A 21441-nucleotide genomic window follows, 5' to 3' on the forward strand; every position below is an offset into this window, starting at 1 on the left:
CTCAGGTATGTTTCAGCTCCAAGGGGCCCTGTCTGTAAGTTTGTAAGTTTAATAATAATTGTAACTTTCCCCTTTGTTCCCTCATCTCTAGGGGTGGAAGTTGCTCTCTGAATTTGCTAATTCTGTGATCCCTTAGGGAGTCCTCTTTGTACTTTTTGTAACCAAATCAACAACTTTAAACCTAATTACAATTTTAAAAAAATACTAAGATCTATCTGTGTAGACAACTGGTATGTTTTCTGTTGCCCAACTTGGACCTGACTGGGTAGTCCAGGAAGCAAATCCTCAAAGATGAGATGTGTAGATTGGTTTGGGTCTGAGCTCCTCACCAATGGGAAACAGGATGCTGGTGGTGCCTTGGCATCATGATGAACCGGATTATCCCCTGTGATTGAGGGCTCAAGAGGCTGCTACACTTGTTAGGCGGTCCTGATGACTAAGGACTGTGGCGTGGGTTGGATGCTTCTGAGTGCCCTGGAGCACTTACAGAAAGTCGACAAGCGTAGGTTAGTTTTGGTTTGTTTTTAAACTTTATTGAAGTAGAGTTGATTTACAATGTTGTGTTAATTTCTGCTGTACAGCGAAGTGATTCAGTTATACATATATATTCTTTTTCATATTCTTTTCCATTAGGGTTTGTCACAGGATACTGAATATTGTTCCCTATGCTATACAGGAGGGCCTTGTCGTTTATCTGTTCTCTATATAATAGTTTGCATCCACTAATCCCAAACTCCCATTCCTTCTCCCCCCACACCTCCTCCCCCTTGGCAACCACAAGTCTGTCCTCTATGTCTGTGCGTCTGTTTCTGTCTTGTAGATAGGTTTCTTTGTGTTGTATTTTAGAGTCCACGTATAAGGGATGTGGTATTTGTCTTTCTCTTTATGACGTCACAGAAGCTTAGGTCTTCAAACATTCTGCTCAAGTCATGGTCAGAGAACCAGGGAGCACTTGTGACAGCCCTAAAGGAATCTCATATCTTGTAGTCAGAGGGCTGAGGTAGCTGAAAATCAAACGCATGTAATTGTGTGGTTGCAGAACTACAACATCAACTGAATTCACAGCCTCTTCAAGTCTCTCATGTGAAAGGGTATTGATTGAGAAAGAAACTAGGATTGGGGATTTCTGTTTGGACTCAGATAAAGCTGAAAAACAAATTTTCTAGTCCCTCTGAGCCTGCCTTGCCTGTGAGAAGCAGTCTGCCTTCCTATATCTGAGGAAACAAGGTTTTTTAAAATTGACATATAGTTGATTTACAATATTATATTTCAGGTGTACAAAATAGTAATTCAAATATTTTTATAAATTATATTCCGTTTAAAGTTATAAAATATTGGCTATATTCCCTGTGCTGTACAGTATATCCTTGTAGCTTATTTATTTTATACATAGTACTTTGTACCTCTTAATCTCCTTCCTCTATTTTGTCCCTTCCCCCTTCCCTCTCCCCACTGGTAACCACTAGTTTGTTCTCTACATCTGTAAGTCTGTTTGTTTTGCTGTATTCACTGGTTTGTTTTATTTTTCAGATTCCACATATAAGTGATAACATACAGTATTTGTCTTTCTCTGACTTATTTCGTTAAGCATAATACCGTGTAGGTCCATCCATGTTGTTGCAAATGGCAGAATTTCTTTCTTTTTTATGGCTGAGTAGTATTTCATTGTATACATACCACATCTTCTTTATCTGTTCATCTGACGATGGACAGGTTGCTTCCATATCTTGGCTATTGTAGATATTGCTGCTGTGAACATTGGCATGCACATATCTCTTTGAATTAGGGTTTTTGTTTCAGATATATACCCAGGAATGAAATTACTGGATCATATGGTAGTTGTATTTTTAGTTTTTTGAGGAACCTCCTTACTATTTTCCATAGTGGCTGCACCAATTTACATTCCCACCAACAGCATACAAGGGTTTCCTTTTCTCCATATTCTCCCCAACATTTGCTATTTGTAGACTTTTTTTTTTTTTTTTTTTTTTGTGGTACGCGGGCCTCTCCCATTGCAGAGCACAGGCTCCGGACACGCAGGCTCAGCGGCCATGGCTCACGGGCCTAGCCACTCCGCGGCATGTGGGATCTTCCCAGGCCGGGGCACAAACCCGTGTCCCCTGCATTGGCAGGCGGACTGTCGACCACTGCGCCACCAGGGAAGCCCTTGTAGACTTTTTGATGGTAGCTATTCTGACAAGTGTGAGGTGATAGCTCACTGTGGTTTTGATTTGCATTTCCATGAATGATTAGTGATGTTGAGCATCTGTTCGTGTGCCTGTCGGCCATGTGTATGTCTTCTTTGGAAAAATGTCTATTCGTGTCTTCTGCCCATTTTTTAATCAAGTTGTTTGATTTTTTGATACTGAGTTGTATGAGCTGTTTATATATTTTGGATATTAACCCCTTATCGGTCCTATCGTTTGCAAACATTTTCTCCCATTCAGTAGGTTGTGAAACTAGTCTTCTTGCTTGAAAATGCTGTAATAACATCACTTGGGGCAGTCTGCATTCCCCTCAAGAATCACCCAGCTGAGTGCTGTCTGACCTACTTTTTACCAGCAGACCCATCACTAGGATCTCATCATACTCTGGGAAAGAAAGCACAAACTCTGACTGAAGAAGAAATAACTTACACACCAAAAGAATTGCAAGATTTTGCTATTAAATATGAGCAAAAGCCTGGGGAATGTATGTGGACGTGGATTCTAAGAATGTGAGATGAAGGACAAACACTAACTACCTTGGGCCAAATTTACTGATACGGGTGCACTTATATCAATATATTCTGGATTTGATGTGTTAGGACATATAGCTGGACATGGCTCTATACTTGATTGGTTCACCAAAAAAACTCAGTGGTGGCCTTCATTTAATGAAGTTGAGATACCAAAGCTTCCCTGGCTTTGTGCAGAGGGAATTCAAAGACAGGGAGATAGGAGTGTCAGAGTAGACATATTTTGTGTGACTTGCATACCATCCCCCACCTTCCCTAACTACATTCATTGAGAGCGCCAGCTTAAAACAACAAACATTTAATCTATCTCACCGTTTCTAAGGGTCAGGAGTGGTTTAGCACTGGCTCAGGGTCTCCCACAAGGCTGCAATCAAGATGTTGGTTGAGACTGTGTTATTTAAAGGCCTGCCTGGGGCTGAAGGATCTGTTTCCAAGATGGTTCACTCCCATGGCTCTTGGCAGGAGACCTCAGTTTGTCACTGCATGAGCCTCTCCACAGCAGTTTGAGTGTCTTCACATCACAGCAGCTGGCTTCCTCCAGAGCAAGTGACCCAAGGGAGAAAGAGCAAGGCAAAAAAGCCACAATGTCATGCAGAGCCTTGGAAGTGAGGCTGTATTCTATTGATCACATAGACCAACCGTGATACCTGTGGGAGAGGATCACACAAGGGCAAGAATACCAGAGGCAGGGATCCCTGGGATCCACCTTGAAAGCTGGCTATCACAGCAGCTTGGCCTTCCACCAGCTAACTTTGCTGTTTCCCTTCCCTGTAGATACTCTTGTGAGGCTTCTGAGGGCCAGGCTCAGGGAGCCAGTCTGATCATGGTTTAGTGGAGGTTTGGTTTATGAATCTTGGGAATATGTTGAAGTGATGGGCTAAGAACTGTGTGAAGAACTTCAGTGAGAGAAATTAATACTGTGCATTTTTCCCCCAACATTGAAGATTATAGTGGGACCATGGATCTGTTTGGAGACATAGATGACATTTCTTCAGAGAGTGACAGGGACAATCAACCACCCATTTCAGGACAGCCTGTTACTGTAAGTACAATAACAAGTCTCAACTGGGCCCATTGTTCAAAGTTAAGAAAAAAGTTTCAGAGGCTGATGGGTCATGTAGGGAGGGGACATGGATAATGAATAGCAGTCTGAAACATCTGACAAATGGGTGACTTTCTTAGCTATGTTGGGAATTTCTGGATATTAAAGGGAATAGAAGGAATTGCTCAGAATGAATTTGATGCCAAACTTTAGGGGCTAGACTGTGAGGATGCATAATTTGAAAACCTTTGATTTAAAAGTTTTTCTTATTTACACATGTGCCAAGAAGTGTGTACTATTTGACATTCTTCTCTGATTTTAATACTTACTTAGCATTGAGGGGTTGCATAATTTCACACATCTGTTGCTAAATATCTTATGCAAGCTAGATATGTCAACATTTTTTCTGGTAATGCAGGCTAACAGGTCTTGTTTTGCATGGTGGTTTTTTTTGGGGGGTGGGGAGAGGATGAAATTTTAAGGAGAGGCCTGGAGGGGTTGCCAACTGCTTTATCTCTGAAGGGGTGTCCAAGTTTACTTCTGGTCACACCTGCATCTGCCTAGTGCAGAAGGAGAGCTAGAGCATTTCTAATGTCAACTCAGGCTCTCACATTCTGATTCTCTCTTAGGATGGACGTGGAGTGCCTCAGAACCAGCAGGAGGAAGAGCCAATTTCTGAAACCAAAATAGAAGTAGAAATTCCCAGCATCAACTATGATTTAGGAAATGAATTGTACTTTGTTAAACTACCCAAATTTCTCAGCATAGAACCCAAGTAAGAGGACTGATTAAAGGTTTTTTTTTTTCCCCAAGATATTGAGTAAAAACATGTGGAATGTAAATGTTTTTCTTATTTATAATGAGTTGGCTAATCACAGAGGTGGGAGATTTCTCATGTAACTCTGAAAAAATAAACTTAGAATGTGCTGTGGTAGAAAATGATGAATTACTGGTGTGAGAAAGTTTTAATGCTAATAATTCTTCTAGCACTTTGGCACTTTCTTATAAATGAGCAGACATAGCTGATAAAGGTATTTTTCACTATCATAAAGCTGAAAAATTGGAAAATGAGAGTGAGAAAGTTTTCTAGAGAAATCACAAATGTTCAATGCAAAAGCCTTTGTGAATCTAGAAACGACCACAATTTTAGACAACAAAATAGTGTTGATGGGTATTATTCACGATGGTGCACTATTGCAAGCTCTTATGCAATTAAACATGACACTTTTCTTAAAAAATATGAAGAGATAGATCATGTGTCACCTATACTTTAGAGGACATACGTCACCGAACAAAAATATAATTTAAAAACTTTGGACTATTAGTCACATTTGGATTTTATTTCAGGTAATATGTTTTAAAATCAAATTTCAAGGAAGTACAGTAATTTGCATACTTTTTGAAGTTTTACATGAAGTTATTTGTCTACTGTGATTTTTTTAACATATTAGTGCATGTTGTAAAGATTATTTTATACATTAATTATATTCAATACTAAAGATGGCTAATACTACATTAAAAAACAACTTTTAGGCCTTTTGATCCTCAGTATTATGAAGATGAATTTGAAGATGAGGAAGTGCTTGATGAAGAAGATAGAACCAGGTTAAAATTAAAGGTACCATTTCACACTTTATTCCTGTGTTTTGTTTTTTGGGTTTTTTTTTGAGTTTTTCCTTTTATAAAGTAAAACACAGGGGTAACAATTTGAGAACAGCTTATAAAATGATCTTTATGTTTATTGTCATAAACAATCAACAAATAACTGCTTAGAACAAGGAATTAAATATCTTTTCAGAATATTTTTAGAGGAGAAGGTATATATCCTTTTTAAAAAATCCTTGTAGAATTGTCACTTTTTTAACCTTTCTTTTGCGGTTGTAATTTTTCAACAGAAGTAAAGATAAAAATTCTTGAAAATTGTTAGCTATTTCCTTCAGGATAAATAATAATGTAGCTAGGTATACCGAACTGCCTCCACATTTTATTGTGGATAGATCCAAGCAGCTTCCCACAATAAGAGTATCTCAGACTCTTTATGGAAATTCAGGTTATGCACAGAAAATAGGCCTTGTCATTAGGTGGTCCCCCTCAAGAAGGCCTGGATGGCAAAACCCTACCATTGCTCTCACAGGGATGGCGTTGCCTTTAACCGGGTTTTGAATAAGCTTCTGCCAGAGGCCGCAGTGGTAGCCGTGGCAGGATCCATTTTTATGCTACTTTTGTCATTTGGAGTTCCCCACCATAAGGGTAGGGTAAAGCAAAAGTCTCAGGTTTTAATCTGTTGTTTATTACTTAATTGTATATTCTTTTTAAAATTAATACTCAGAGCTTCCCTATCTTACTAGGCGAATGGGTCCTTTTTTAGTCCTTCTTTCTCTGGGTTCATAGCCTTCAAGTTGGGCTGCAATAGACAGAGATCTCAGTTGTAACCGCCTACCTCATATGGCCCCGAAGTTTTTGCTTCCACTGCCATGAACTGGAGCTCAGAGAAGATTAAAACAAAATGTCTGTTGAGTTCAACCAATATCTCTAGGTATCTGTAGCAGGAAGGTTTCCATGTTGCCTAATCAGCTGTTTTGTGGTGAGCTTATTCTCTTACCATCTATGAACTCTTGGCACATGATTATAGGTCACTTGAGGAAAAAAGAGCATGCAGTTAGTAACACTGGCTTTCTAATGCCTTTGTGTTTTGAAACAGATAGAAAATACTATACGATGGAGGATACGCCAGGACAAAGAAGGAAATGAAATTAAAGAAAGCAATGCTCGGATAGTCAAGTGGTCCGATGGAAGGTGAGCATAAATGCCTGAAGAGTATGGAAATGCCCAGAGGGAGGCCTGGGATGAATGAAGTTTTCTGCGTAGGACCGTATTTTGGGATCATCTTTCATTAAAGAATCAACAAGATCTAGGCCTCTGGCATTACCTGGGAAACCTGGGAGAAATAAATAAGGTTAAGATCACAGTGCAGCACTTGGATACTCTAGTCATAGACCCAAGATGTGATCAAATTCACAGTATCTACCTTATTGAGATGAAAGCCTAATCTTAGTGCCCATTTGTGATAATTGGACATTATAAATTGGTATGTTTGAAAAAATGGTTTCTATTTTACTAATGAAGTGGTAGAGAGTGGGAAAATGATAAAAACAATTATATTTGAAGTTGAAAGGAAGATGGATTTTACCACCTTTTACTTTGAAAGGTTAGGTTAGTTGTTTCCAGTATCTTTTCTTTGTTTTTCTTATGAATTCATTATGGGGACAGGATCCTGCAGTTCCACAGCATTTTAAGAACACCTAACAGGGTAGAATGGAAGCTGTAGGATTTGTTAAATATCCACGCTAATAACTGAACTATTTCTTATTTCCAGCCTGTCCCTGCATTTAGGCAATGAGGTGTTTGATGTTGACAAGGCCCCGATGCAGGGCAATCACAACCAGCTGTTCATTAGGGAAGACACTGGTCTGCAGGGACAAGCCATCTTTAAGTCCAAACTCACCTTCAGGTAACTATTCATAGTGACCCATGGCTACTTGGCAGTTAAAGAGCAACAGGGCAGAGAGGTTGGCTGTGCACAAAGCCTGCCTCAGTCCTGATTGACCTGATTTTGAGGTGCAGCTCACCAAGGCCCATGGTTTGGTTCCCATGCTATTTTTCACCTTTGCAACAAGTTGCTGTCCCTCAGGGAGCCAGTTCACGCTATGGAAACCAACATGAGCCCGCCATACAAACCAGAAGACCGGTTGTTAACTCACATTGATTGACGCACCTGGTAAGAGCCTGGACTGTCTGTGCTGCTCTGCTGGCCAGCGTGTCCCTTCCCTTCAGGGACGTTTACCTGGGAAGCCTGCCGATCGCGAGCATGCTCTTGGTGTGCGCATGCGCCAGAGGAAAGGGCTGCCGCAGGGGCTGCTGTGTCATTGTCCGCAACTGTGTTTGCTGTTGGTATGATTGCCTCCAAATATTCTTTGTAAACAGTGAGACGTTTTCTTCTGTTTCCTGCAGACCTCATGCTACAGACTGTGCCACACTTAGAAAGATGACCCTGCTACTTGCTAACAGATGCTCGAGGACACAGAAGATTAGAATCTTACCGATGGCTGGTCGTGACCCTGAATGCCAGCGCACAGAGATGGTTCAGGTATGTTGGCTGAGGTTTATCCTGGGATTGTTTGGGGTATTAAGAACTGTGCTTTCCAGAATGTTAATTCATCATTTCTTATTGTCACAGCTGTTTTATTTCTTGTGGTTGTCAGGGAGCCTGCTTAACCTTCTAAGCATGTGGTTAACCACAGTAATTGTCATAGTCAATGGCTGATGGTGAGATACAGCAATCCGGACCCTCGGGTGTTCTCTCTCCAATCTGTGAGATTTCAGAGGGAAACTAGTAATTTAAAAATATAACCCGGGCTTCCCTGGTGGCACAGTGGTTAAGAATCCGCCTGCCAGTGCAGCGGACACGGGTTCGACCCCTGGTCCGGGGAGATCCCACATACCGCGGAGCAACTAAGCCCGTGGGCCACAACTACTGAGCCTGCGCTCTAGAGCCCACGAGCCACAACTACTGAAGCCCGTGCACCTAGAGCCCATGCTGTGCAAGAAGAGAAGCCACTGCAATGAGAAGCCTGTGCACCGCAACGAGGAGCAGCCCCTGCTCGCTGCAACTAGAGAAAGCCCACGTGCAGCAACAAGGACCCAATGTAGTCAAAAATAAATAAATTAATTTAAAAAAATCTTTATATAAAAATATAACCCTTGATGTACATCATTAAACTGTGTTAACCAGATAGGAGGTGATGTGGGAAGGTCATGAGGACATTCTGACTCAGTTGACACTGGCTCTGCCTAGTGAACCCCAGTGTGTAGAAGCCAGGCAGATGGAAGGGAATGAAGGCTCTGCTTTGGGGCTCAGGGACCCTCCCCACCAGAACCTCCCCATCCTGCCATCAGGAGCTGTGGGGAGCTCTCTGGGTTGAGGGCCCCAGACTGGAATATGTGGGCACCATGGTAGTTCGGTGGAGCCTGGGCAAGTCAGGTGTCTGTCTCAGGGTGAAGAGAACCCGCCTCCCTCAGGCGTCCACTGGACATGAACGAGGTTCCTCAGGCTGGTCGCCACACTCTGGGCTCTGCCTGGCAGCACAGGGGACGCTGCATCTCCCAAGGCTGTGCCGGTGCCAGTTCTGATGGGGCGGTTGGTGTGAGGGAGGGAGCCTTTGCCTCTTCACCCTGTGTTTTCTTCACGCCTTCGAACGAACAAGATGATGACCATGTGTGGTAACAGAGGTGTAAAATGGAGAGAACTGTACCCTGAGGACATAGGAACTGGTGTTATCCTGGGCGAGGCATTTACGTGTTCTTTACAGTAAAGTAGTTTCAAGGGGGCACTAAGTGAGTTCATTTTTTGTTTTAAAGTTCAGTAATTTATTTGCTTCTTTACAGAAAGAAGAAGAACGTTTGAGGGCGTCTACTCACCAGGAGACCATCCATCTGTGGGAAAAGCAGAACCAGCGGGGGCCGAGTGCCCCCTACCAGGGCCCCAGCAGTGGTGAGGAGGGAGAAGCCAGCAAGAACCATGGCCAAGGTGAGTAGGGAGAGGAGGTCACGCTTCACCATCTCAGGGCCGTGGGAGCGATTGTGCTCTGGTGGGCTCTTACTGTCTTGCTGTTATTCACTTAGGACAACAGTACCAAGGCCTTTTGTTTTGTTTTCCCTAGGACCACTTTGCCACACAAAAGCTTAGCTGGGAAAATAAGGCACCCCCATAATAAAGAAAATCAATTAAATAATTTTGTCCTTATGGAGGAAAATGTGTAACAGGCAGTTCTCCTGCTTGTATAGGGACCCAGTGTTTAAACTTTGTAGTTTTAAAATATGTGGGGCTTCCCTGGTGGCACAGTGGTTAAGAATCTGCCTGCCAATGCAGGGGACACAGGTTTGAGCCCTGGTCTGGGAAGATCCCACACGCTGCGGAGCAACTAAGCTCGTGTGCCACAACTACTGAGCCTGCGCTCTAGAGCTTGGGAACCACAACTACTGAGCCCGCGTGCCACAAGTACTGAGCCCGCATGTCACAACTAGTGAAGCCCGTGTGCCTAGAGCCCATGCTCCACAACAAGAGAAGCCACCGCAATGAGAAGCCTGTGCACCACACCAAAGAGTAGCCCTTGCTCACCACAACTAGAGAAAGCCTGTGTGCAGCTGCGAAGACCCAATGCAGCCAAAAATAAGAAATAAATAAAATAAATTTTTTTAAAAATGTGTGCACAAAGCCCCTCGGGTATTTAAAAATGATCAGACAATCTCTCTGAAGGAAAAACCTCTCCAATCTAAGTCATTTAAGCATGTTTGAAAGCTGTACATACTTCTTTATGAAAACTTTAAAAAATTGTTGGCTCCTCAAGGGAAATATATGGTGGGAAGTAGCAATATTCAAGAGTAGAAAAATTCAGGAATAAATGGGTCTTCATCTTTGAAGGTCAATCCCGTATCTAAAGTCCCTTTGCTTTCAGAGGAGAGGGCCAGAATCTATTCTTCAGAGAGTGATGAGGGACCAGATGAAGATAAGGCTCAAAGGTCGCTGAGAGCAAAGAAGCTCACCAGTGATGGGGTAAAACCAAATTTATTCAGTCTGAAGGGGTTTGCCCTGTAGCCACAAGTCAACTCCTGGAATGAAGAGGAGCTCACAGCCCTAGAGCACAGACAGATGTCTACACATCTCCCTGTAACTCAGTGAGATGAATGCAGTAATAAGCCTAGACATGGCCCAGAGGAGGGCCTGACACCTGTGCGCGGTGGGAGACTGCCCAGAGCAGGTGCCGTCTTGCTGGTTGCTGAAGGAAGAGCGTTAGGGTGGACATGCCAGAGGATGGAGAGACCTGTGAGAAAAGACACATGGCTGAGACACCAGGGCTCGACCAGAGAATTAGAAGTAGCTGAGTACAGTAGAGCAAGGGGCCTCTCGCCTTCATCATGGGTATGATAATAGTGGAGGGTTAGTTCGTTTCCATGTTGTTAAAATTATTTTCCTTTAATTATTTCCTTTTCCACTTACAAGAGCACAAGTGCAAAGAAAATGTAAGTCTTAATTACACAAGCAAATCACTATGTTGTTGCCATTGTGCCATATTCATTCATCCAGTGTTTTCTGAACACTTAACATGCTCCGCTATGGGTTTGGAGTTACAGATCAGAGGAAACATCTCAGTAATAGAAATCGGCCTTACTGTGTAATGGAAGCACTAATTTTTCATGTGAAAAAAATATATTTAAAACTTGGAAAGCATACTGAAAAAGCACATAAAACACAAGCAGTCCTTTTAAAAAAATTGACAGGCTTTAAAATACTGAATTTTAGATAGAGAAAGTGAAGTACTGAGGAAGCAGAGGTATGTATTTCCAGTAATAATGAGCAGAATCCCCGTCAGGATAGAGTGAGGTGTCCCTGAGCCCTGACTGCTGCCCAGGGAAGCCCGGGCTCCCCTTGTCTGACCTGTAGAGACAGTGTTTGTGGACAAGGTCGCCGCTGGTGGGTAGGGTTCTAACATGAAGGGCTAGCTCCCCCATCAGCTCAGAACTACTTAAGACAAAATTTCCAGAAACGTTCAGTATTAAATTTTACACCTTCTCTCTCATATCTGTTCAGGAGGTGAACCCTCCAGAAAGAGGAAAGCAGGCGGCGAAGAAGAAGAGGATGACTGAAGTATGAAACGCGTGCTTGCTGTAAGTATGGTTTTCAACTGTTTGTTTTAAAACAATGATGAAATGACTTGTTTTGATTGAAGGGAGGAATTGCTTTTGCATAATCCTAGTTGTGGTTAAAAAATGTTCAGAAGCAAGTCTGTGACTTTAGAAAATACATTCTTCGCAAATGAGAAGTCTATTTTGGTAACTGTTTGCTCTGGGTCTTGGGTTTCCTTGTCCGAGCAGGTACAGCACAGGAGGGCTCGCTGGAGACTCGGTGCTTTGCCAAGTGCTGCATGGGCCTTACCAGTTCTAATCCTCAGAACAACTCAAAGGGCAGCTGCTGTTATTCTCATTTTACAGACATGGAAGCTGAGTTAGAACTTAAGACCTCTGTCCAAAGCTTTTTCTTAAGTTAAAAACAAAAACAAAAACAAACATTCTTGAGACAAGAGTCGGGAACTTATTTGCACAGCAGTCACACTGCTGAACAGATACATTAGTGACCTTATGGAGAAAGACACCCAAAATATCTGAGAGAAATGGTCACCAAAAGGTTTAGAGAAAAAAGAGCAGTGGGAAACAAAACACTAGATTTGACTTCTAGCTTTGTGACTGGTGCAGTAGCTGGAACATAATAGGTGCATAAAAAGTATTTATTGAATGAACAAGCCAATGATATTATCTTGGGGAAGTTATTCAACTTCTCTGAAGTCAGTTTGCTCAACTTGATGGGATTTGGACTTGACCATGTAAATTCTTCATGATTTAATGTTTATATTCCTCTACCTCTGAGAGTTGAATACTAATTAGATACGTTTTTTTAGAAGTCTTTTGTTAAATAGAAATGGTCAAAGGAAAGGAAATGGCCCATCATCTTACCACGCAGAAAACCTGGATATATATTATATTTCCCTCCCTTTTATATTTTTAAAGTATAATTTCATAGTTGTGCAGTAAACACAGACATAATTAGCACCCGCTCCAGAAAGGCCATTTAGAGACTCATCCAGAATGCTGAGAAGTACTAGCACAGTTCAATCATAAAGTCGGCTATTCTTTTTTTTTTAATTTTATTGAAGTAAAGTTGATATACAATGTTGTGTTAATTTCTTCTGTACAGCAAAGTGACTCACTTATACATATGTGTATATATACTTTTTCACATTTTTTTCCATTATGGTTTGTCACAGGATATTGAATATAATTCCCTGTGCTATACAGTAGGATCTTGTTTTTTATCCATCCTATATATAATAGTTTGCCTCTGCTAATCCCAAACTCCCATTCCTTCCCTTTCCTATCCCTCCAAACCCCTTGGCAACCTCAAGTCTGTTGAGCTGCAAATGGCATTATTTCATTCTTCCTGATGGCTAATATTCCATTGTATATCTTCTTTATCCATTCATTCATTTAGGTTTTTCCATGTCTTGGCTATTGTGAATAGTGCTGCTATGAACATAGGGGTGCATGTATCTTTTCGAATTAGTTTCATCTGGGTATATGCCCAGGAGTGAGATTGCTGGATCATACATCAACTCTATTTTTAGTTTTTTGAGGAAACTCCATACTGTTTTCCATAGTGGCTGCACCAGTTTACATTCCCACCAACAGTGTAGGAGGGTTCCCTTTTCTCCACACCCTTTCCAGCCTTTGCTCTTTGTAGACTTTTTAATGATGGCCATTCTGACTGGTGTGATGTGGTACCTTACTGTAGTTTTGACCTGCATTTCTCTAATAATTAGTGATCTTGAGCATCTTTTCATGTGCCTATTGGCCATCTGTATGTCTTCTTTGGAGAAATGTCTATTTAGGTCTTCTGCCCACTTTTCGATTGGGTTGTGTTTTTTTGTTGTTGTTGTTGTTGTTGAGTTGTATGAGCTGTTTGTATATTTTGGAAATTAAGCCCTTGTTGGTCACATCATTTGCAAACATTTTCTCCCAGCCCGTAGGCTTTTTTGATTTGTTTATGGTATCCTTTTCTGTGCAAAAGCTTTAAGTTTGACTAGGTCCCATTTGTCTATTTTTGTTTTTAATTTCTGTTGCCCTGGGAGACTGATCTAAGAAAACATTGGTATGATTTTTGTCAGAGAATGTTTTGCCTGTGTTCTCTTCTAGGAGTTTTATGGTGTCATATCTTATGTTTAAGTCTTTAAGCCATTTTGAGTTTATTTTTGTGCATGGTGTGAGGGTGTGTTTTAACTTCATTGATTTACATGCAGCTGTCCAACTTTCCCAGAACCACTTGTTGAAGAGACCATCTTTTTCCCATTTTATATTCTTGCCTATTTTGTCAAAGACTAATTGACCATAGGTGTGTAGGTTTTTTCCTGGGCTCTCTGTCCTGTTCCACTGATATGTATGTCTGTTTTTGTGCCAGTACCACACTGTTTTGATTACTGTAGCTTTGTAGTATTGTCTGAAGCCTGGGAGGGTTATGCCTTCTGCTTTGTTCTTTTCCCTCAGGACTGCTTTGGCAATTATGGGTCTTTTATGGTTTCATATAAATTTCAGGATTATTTGTTCTAGTTCTGTGAAAAATGTCATGGGTAATTTGATAGGGATCACATTAAATCTGTAGGTCAGCTGTTCTTTATAAGGGCTGGCCTTGAGGCTCTGCTACTTCAGCAACAGGGCAGTTGGGCCGAGCCTAGAGGCCCTCAACCCTTGTAGACATGGTGGAAAGCTTAATATTTGAAGGCCAAAAGATGTTTGGGGATTTTGGACCCTCCCATTGTTTGCTGCTTGGAGCAGGGTGCCACTGGGCTGAGCATGAGGGCATTATCTCCCACAGCCACAGCTCCTGGCACCACGTCCACTGAGACTCACAGGAGCTAGAGTTACCTGACAACCCAAGCACCCAAGCCTCCAACAGGCATCAAGACTTCCCATATGTGAACATAAGCCCGACAGCCATCCTTGCTTGGAAGGCCAGCCAACACTAAAGATTCAAGGGGAATTTCGTTATTCCTTAAGTTTCAAAATTCAATTATTTGATGTTTATCCCTAAAAGTTTCCTCAAACCCATTACACGTTGCGCTGATTTTCCTTTGGTTGGTGGATATAGGTGACTGATGAGAGATGTCTCTGTTTTACTGCACAACTAATCTCTAGTTTAATAGCTGGATTGGCTCCCATCAGGCCCAGAATGCACTGTATCATAGGTCCCTGTTTCTTCATATTTGTCAATTTTTTTTAAAAAACTCGATTTTTTTTTTTTTTTGCCGTACGCAGGCCTCTCACTGTTGTGGCCTCTCCTGTTGCAGACGCACAGGCTTAGCGGCCATGGCTCACGGGCCCAGCCGCTCTGCGGCATGTGGGATCTTCCCAGACTGGAACACGAACCCGTGTCCCCTGCATTGGCAGGCGGACTCTCATCCACTGCGCCACCAGGGAAGCCCTTTTTTTTTTTTTTCAATTTGATTTTATGGACAGACCAGACGGAGTACTGATGGTATGAGATTGAACCATATGAACTTACTATTTTTATGGGTATAAATGGTCACGTATTGACAGTTTTATATGGTTTAACTTAATAGGGTAGGAAAGAATAAGTCAGGGAAATTAATAAACTTGTTCTTAAGAGGTGTGTAAGGAATGAACTTTAGAACATAGGCACTAAATGGATTTTCCAAAAAGTCCAAGTCTACAGTATATTTGATAAACTTTAGTGAAATTATTTATTCCAATATGAAGTGGTAAATTCTAAATGCCTATAGTCCATATTTTTCAAAAGAACTTTCACTGTGCTAATAAGAGCCAATAATATTAATAGTTTGTAATATTTAAGTATCAGTATTATAAAATTCAGTTTTTATATTTATAAAAATTGAAAAAAAGCATTTATAGCATTTTGGTATTTTAGAGTTAAAAAATGTATTTAAATGCTCAATTTCATGTGACAAAGAATGATGCACTGTTATAAAGGTAATTTTCAAGCTTTTAAACATAACTAAAACCAAATATAATTCATCCAAAAGACTGAAAAAAATGTGGGCATTTATTCAAAATTACAAAGGTTTTTATGCTATGTGTGTGTGTAAATGCACCTGTATGCATGCAATTTTTTTTTTCACGATTTTTGTCTTATAATTCTTAAGCAGACAGATCTAAAAAGTTTAAACTGAATCAAAGACTTTTTTTCTTTTGTGAGTTAAGGTGAAATTTAAACTCCTAAAAATTGCTATACACAGCCACCAAGAAGCACCCAGAATCTGTTCTTAAACCTTACTCTCTGAGTGGACTACAATATCTGACAGAAAAATTTTAGGCCTATTAATCGCTTTGCAGCACTTAAAACATATTGATAGTCTGTAGAAAAGGGAGTTAAGCCTCACATATATAGACTCCATGGGAGTTTATCTTAAAAGTGTACGAACTTGAACAATGCTAACAAGACATGGCTGGTGGTGTTTCACAGTGTTACAATCTATTCTTATCTAGCCACTAGAGCAGATGTCCTAAGTAAAAGTCTTTATATGTCAATGAAGGCTGTCTAAAATACTTGGTAATGGTTGACAAGATTGGCTCCTCTGAATGATCAGACTGCAGGTTAGAGTTCAGCATTAACAAACTGTTATAAATGTTTTATTATAAAAAAATTTCCAATTTTTTCAGTTTTTATAGGGACTTACGGAACTAAATTATAATGCAGAAAAATCAATATGACATAAGAAAGAATGACATTAAAATGACATAAGGGGCTTCCCTGGTGGCGCAGTGGTTGGGAGTCCGCCTGCCAATGCAGGGAACACGGGTTCGTGCCCCGGTCCGGGAAGATCCCACGTGCCGCAGAGCGGCTAGGCCCGTGAGCCGTGGCCGCTGAGCCTGTGCGTCCGGAGCCTGTGCTCCGCAACAGGAGAGGCCACAACAGTGAGGGGCCCGCATACCGCAAAAAAAAAAAAAAAATGACATAAAAATATAAAAATCTCTGCTTATTGTAAATATAATTTTCTCAATTTAAAAATTTGTGAAGAGTTCCTTTGAGAAGTAGCTAGAAACATTAACTGTCGTATGGTGAGAAACAGCCAGAAACATTAACGTTCAGTGGGAGCTGATGGAAAAGATGGTTCTATAGATGTTTAGACTGAAGAACTCACGCCCCTTGATAGGTGGTGCTCTGACACATCCAATTTGCTTGGTTCTTGTGGGTGCCATGTCTTTAGTTAATACTGTTCGAAAATGGAGTGGTCTTGAGGGCATTATGCTAAATAAGTCAGAGAGAAAGACAAATATTGTATCATCTCACGTATCAGAATCTAAAAAAACTAAATTCATAGATACAGCAAGCAGAGTGTGGTTGCCAGAGGTGGGGCATGGGGAGTGCGTGAAATGTGTGAAGGTGGTCAAGTGGTACAAACTTCCAGTTATAAGAGAATGTCCTACGACTAATGTACAGCATAGTTATGACAGTTAATAATACTGTATTACATATTTGAAAGTTGCTAAGAGAATAGATCTTAAAAGTTCTCATCACAAGGAAAAACATTTTTTAAAACTACGTGAGGTGATGTTTAACTAAACTTATCGTGGTAATCATTTTGCAGTATGTGCATATATCAAATCATTATGTCGTACACCTTAAACTAATACAATGTTATATGTCAATTATCTCAATAAAAATAGAAAAAAAATTTTTTAAGTGAAGTGGCATTTGAAATGAAGGAGCAAAACTGGACAGTACTGAACTTACAGAGAACGGAAATTGCTATGGATTCTAGAAAAACAGTGATCCTTGTATCTGCTGGGAGGTAACAGTGATTCCTGATTTTATAAGGAAAAAGTGAGGCAGTCCTGGGACCACAGAGCGAAAATTTAAAGATTTTATGAAACCTCATGAATTATTTAATCTTATTTTAATGGTAGCAAGGGTTAAATATAATGTACAATAGAACATGACTAACATTTTATCAAAACATTTTTTCTTTTATAATTTTCAGTATACCATGGACTCCCCTTTTTAAATGAAAAAATATCAGATGCTGTCAACGGAAAAACAATATACAAAGCTCTATACATGTAACTTTTCCAGAGGACACCTACTGTACAAAGCAAGTATATGGATTATTTCATTCAAATACAAGAATCTGCAATTTAACTATCAAGATGTAATTCTCCTTAAGATCTCTAACAATCTGCTAATTTCTTAAACACAAAATGTTTATTTGGTCTTTTAAACGACAGGCACCGCACCATTAGAAAATGTATTTCACCTATGAATTAGACTTCTACTAGGCTTTAGCTCCAAGTGTACAGCACCAAAATCCATTTTAATAATATCAATATTATTAATACTGATTTTTTAATACATACAATTTCATGCAAACTGGAAAAATTAGAACTTCCAATATGAATATAAAATTTTATAAAATGGGAAATTAAAAGCTTTTTAAAAAACAGCAATTTAAAAATGCAAAGAATAGTCTTTGCTTAGGTAACCAGATAAGTTTACATTGGTTACACTATAAAAACTTAAAGTCTTAGAAAATCTTTGGTTTAAAAATCAAGAGTATTTCACAACTCCAATCTGTTATAAAAAATTTTAGATAAATACAGAAATACTGAAAGTTACTAAAAGGGTAAGAGGTGCCAGATTTTAAAGATCAAAGTAAACATCAGTTTTCTCCCTTGTCATTACAATTCTTGAAAGATTTTCTGCATTTAATCAGATCAATGTTCACCCTTATTTATTAAGAAATCTTTTCTTCAATTATATAATGAACTATTGTAGCTCAGAACTGGAATGGTACAAGGAAATCACTCAACTTCTTCATACTTTGATAAATAATAAGTGGAAAAGATATTACCCCAAGTATAACACACAATTTTAGGTGGGGCCCACCTACCTATATTTAAAAAAAAGCTTTGGGGAGGAAAGGGTAACATACTTAGCAATTTACTGACTGACTTACAGGGCAGGGCAAGCAAGGAAGCCTTGCTAAAAGTGTACTGGTAGCTCTGCACAGCTGCTCCATGCTGACTCCCCACCCTGCTGGAACTGTGCAGTCTCTAAAACCAAGTGCATTTCCAAAGTCATTTATGAAAGGAGAGAGGGAGAGAGCGAGCAAGAGTGAGCTTGACTTGCTAACTTGGAAAAACCTCCAGCACCCTATAACTGAAAGGGAATAGCAGTACAGTGCAAAGCCAGTCTTTGGCCCCTTTCAAACAATGGATACTGATTCCAAAAAAACACACACTCAGTCCTCATGAGGAAAGCTTTTGCCTGTTAAGAAGGCTTATTACTGTAGCATGCAAGGAGTTGCCTAGCTCATTAGATAAACTGTCCAACCCAAGACAAAGGAGCAGACATTTTATAATTCAATTTCAAGAAGTTTAAAAAAATTAACAAAAGACCTCTCCCCTATTCTGGAAGGAGATTCCTCCTTTAGAAAAATCTCCCTGTAAGGGATACACCCAGGCCTGAATTGTCAAGGCCAGGACTGCTCAGACTCCTTTGCCCCTGTCGTCTGCAGCTGTAACGCCTCTGCCATCTCCTGCTCCGGGGCTGCCCTGAAATAGGACATGAATGCAGGCCCAAATTATCGATCATACTATTGGATCTGGAGTAGTCTTCCCACCACAGGACTACCGTTTAACTGTTCACCTTAATACTTTGAAGGATAGGAAGACAGCTTGTGTTATGAGAAATTGCTTTTATACAATGTAGACCAAAAAGTACAAGATGAAAGGAAACAGATTTATCTAACAGCCATTTTCCTTATTGATTGGGAAAATCTGTAGTGAGTGGTGATTATACCATTCAGACAATTCTGTGTTGCATGTAGGAACGTCTCACTATCCTGTGCAGCTCTTAATTTATACCCAGGCTAGTTTCTAATTTACCATCAGTAACCATCAATTTAAAGGACCGTTTTGCATGCTCCTCAGACTTAATCTCCACCATTTATTAACTTTGATTTCATGTGTTTAAAAACAGCTTTCTTTTTGCTTTTACCCTAAATAACTGAGAGCTGGCTATATGCCTTTTACAGGGAAGAAAAAAATAGCTTTCCTACTCAGATGCTTTTTTTTTACTATGAGCTTTCACAAAAATTTAATAATGCCCACATTATTGCAATGAAAAACGGTAACGAACTTAGACCTAACTATACTTTTAAACAAAGTGTGTAACCCGGCTAAGCTGATGACTTTGTTGAAAAAAACTGTAGGTGTTGCTGAGACACCTTGGACAGGTGCAGTGCCATGGAATGCATAGGAGACTGCTTCCTCTCTCCTAGAGATCTGCTTTGACTCCAAAACAGATGACCAGGTTTTGAGTCATCTGTTTTAAAATGCTGGCATTTTGCTTTCTTGATAGAAGCAGAAACCATACTCTTGCCAAGTTCGTGTGTTCTGAAACTTGGAAAAGTCTCCTTGCCTTGGAATAAGGAAAGCTTTGAAGTTCCTTGTACCTCAAAGGTGCAACAACAATTCTGACATCAGCAATGTCCCTTTCTGACTTAAAAAAAGATTGGTCCTTAAAATGTTCATATTACTCTACATAAATGACTTCCTAAACTTTTTTATAATTGTATTTTTTTAACCCAAGACTCATCATAAACCATTTAATTAAGCTAAATTAAAACTGATTTTAGCAGAAAGTAGAAATAATGCTTTAGAATACAAAATATCACCTACTAGTGATTTACAATCTGAAACTGGTAACAACTTAAACTAGATAAAAGATAACATGTAGTTAAAAAAAAAAAGAATTTCCAGTCTTTTCCCTTCTCCCGAGGAAAATTTTACATCTGATATCACAACATGGGCCCTTGGCAAACTTTCGAAGTCTTCCAAAGATTACATGTTGGCAGACTTACTGGTGGTCTCCTTCAACTCGTCTCTTGCGAACTATGAGAAAAAGAATGTTAGAAATCCCTGTTAGTTTGTACAATGTTAATTTGCTTGTGACAAGTTTCTGTGTGATCCAGTTAGAGTTGTACAAAAATGGATTGTCCATTTGCAGTTCAGACAGCCATTAAAATAAAAAACTCACACCCTTCACCATGGTTACTTACCTGTTAAGAACTGAGGGGCTAAGCTCAGCTGTGCTTACACTGCAGTTACATTAGAAATCTACAACAGAATGGTCAGCAGTCACCTTCAAGTCACTGTGCCTGTCTCATTTGTGTATTAAAATTTATACCTCCATTAAAAAATGACTAATAACTTACTGTATTAAATTTTGAAATGACATTCAGGCAGCTGGGATTAGAAAGTATTAAACGTAACTATTTGCATGCTCTTCTGATTAATTCCTCAGTTTGTGCAAGAACATACCAAAAATAGTATTATCAGTTTCAAAGGTAAGTGACTTGCTGCTACTGCTCTCCAAATTTTCCTTCTCTTATCTCCTGCAAAATGAGCCACTTCAGGGCTCTGAGAAAACAACAAATGCAAAGTAATGAAGATCTTAGACCCTGGTAATGTGGTGATGTCACATCTCGCTACCAAAAACTTGGGAAGCCACAGTGGTTGGGTGCACATCTGAGGACCCCCAGCCTCTTCCCGGGCTGGTGACCCTGAGCCGCTTGGCTGTGCTCACTAGCAGCAGGGCAAAGTCTTCAGTGTCAGGGTCTTGCTACCTTCACTCTCACCTGTCAGCTACCAGAGAATATTTGCTGAGAGCCACCAGGTCAGGGCTCCTCAGCATTGTGGCAACTCCTATTTAGAGAAGAAAACGAACACAGGTTCTGGAGTCAGCAAGAGTGGGAATCTGTTGCTTTTTGTGGTTTGCTCTTTGCCAAGTAAGGTAACCTCTCTGAGCCCCAACTCATCCTCTGTAACAGGGGATAATGATACCTGTACCTCACGGCTATGCGAGTAAAGTCTGCTTAGTGTAGTGTTAATATAGAAAACATTCAGTGAAGGGTACTCAGCCTCATGACCCACCACAGTGGGGTCACGGGATGGTCCTGAGGTCAGCCATCTTTTCGGGATGAGGAAAGTCAATTTAGCTTTTATAAAGCTAGAGGAT

The 21441-nt window shown here is 40.3% G+C and overlaps 2 protein-coding genes across 5 annotated transcripts in view; one reads left to right on the forward strand and one right to left on the reverse strand.

Annotated features, from left to right (window-relative positions):
• The first annotated feature begins 14 nt into the window (after nucleotides 1–14).
• On the forward strand, nucleotides 15–19408 carry LOC117197375 (RNA polymerase-associated protein LEO1-like). Of its 2 annotated transcripts, XM_049706026.1 has the most exons (11): nucleotides 15–2716; nucleotides 3682–3779; nucleotides 4409–4554; nucleotides 5313–5397; nucleotides 6481–6575; nucleotides 7156–7290; nucleotides 7791–7926; nucleotides 9225–9366; nucleotides 10295–10392; nucleotides 11428–11504; nucleotides 17405–19408. In XM_049706026.1, the coding sequence occupies exons 2-10, from the start codon at nucleotides 3696–3698 to the stop codon at nucleotides 11488–11490; spliced, it is 984 nt and encodes a 327-aa protein (XP_049561983.1). In that variant the 5' UTR covers nucleotides 15–2716; nucleotides 3682–3695; the 3' UTR covers nucleotides 11491–11504; nucleotides 17405–19408. The 2 variants fall into 2 exon arrangements, with proteins under 2 accessions (XP_049561983.1, XP_049561982.1); XM_049706025.1 differs by having other exon boundaries at nucleotides 15–3779.
• Nucleotides 17304–21441, reverse strand: part of TMOD3 (tropomodulin 3) — an 84923-nt gene continuing 80785 nt past the window's right edge. For all 3 annotated transcript variants that reach the window (XM_004281672.4, XM_033409176.2, XM_033409177.2), the window contains one exon: nucleotides 17304–20315. In XM_004281672.4, the coding sequence (XP_004281720.1) occupies nucleotides 20281–20315 (35 nt within the window). In that variant the 3' untranslated portion in view covers nucleotides 17304–20280. The remainder of the gene's footprint in view (nucleotides 20316–21441) is intronic.

The sequence above is a fragment of the Orcinus orca genome, chromosome 2, assembly GCF_937001465.1.
Source record: "Orcinus orca chromosome 2, mOrcOrc1.1, whole genome shotgun sequence".
NCBI classification, from domain to species: domain Eukaryota; kingdom Metazoa; phylum Chordata; class Mammalia; order Artiodactyla; family Delphinidae; genus Orcinus; species Orcinus orca.

What these genes read in the sequence shown, in the direction of transcription:
- LOC117197375 (XM_049706025.1), top strand. Translation starts at nt 3,696, where the DNA reads ATGGATCTGTTTGGAGACATAGATGACATTTCTTCAGAGAGTGACAGG. An exon ending in GAACCAGGTTAAAATTAAAG is followed by an intron (nt 5,398 to 6,480) that starts GTACCATTTCAC and finishes GTTTTGAAACAG; the next exon opens with ATAGAAAATACTATACGATG. An exon ending in CAGCAAGAACCATGGCCAAG is followed by an intron (nt 9,367 to 10,294) that starts GTGAGTAGGGAG and finishes CTTTGCTTTCAG; the next exon opens with AGGAGAGGGCCAGAATCTAT.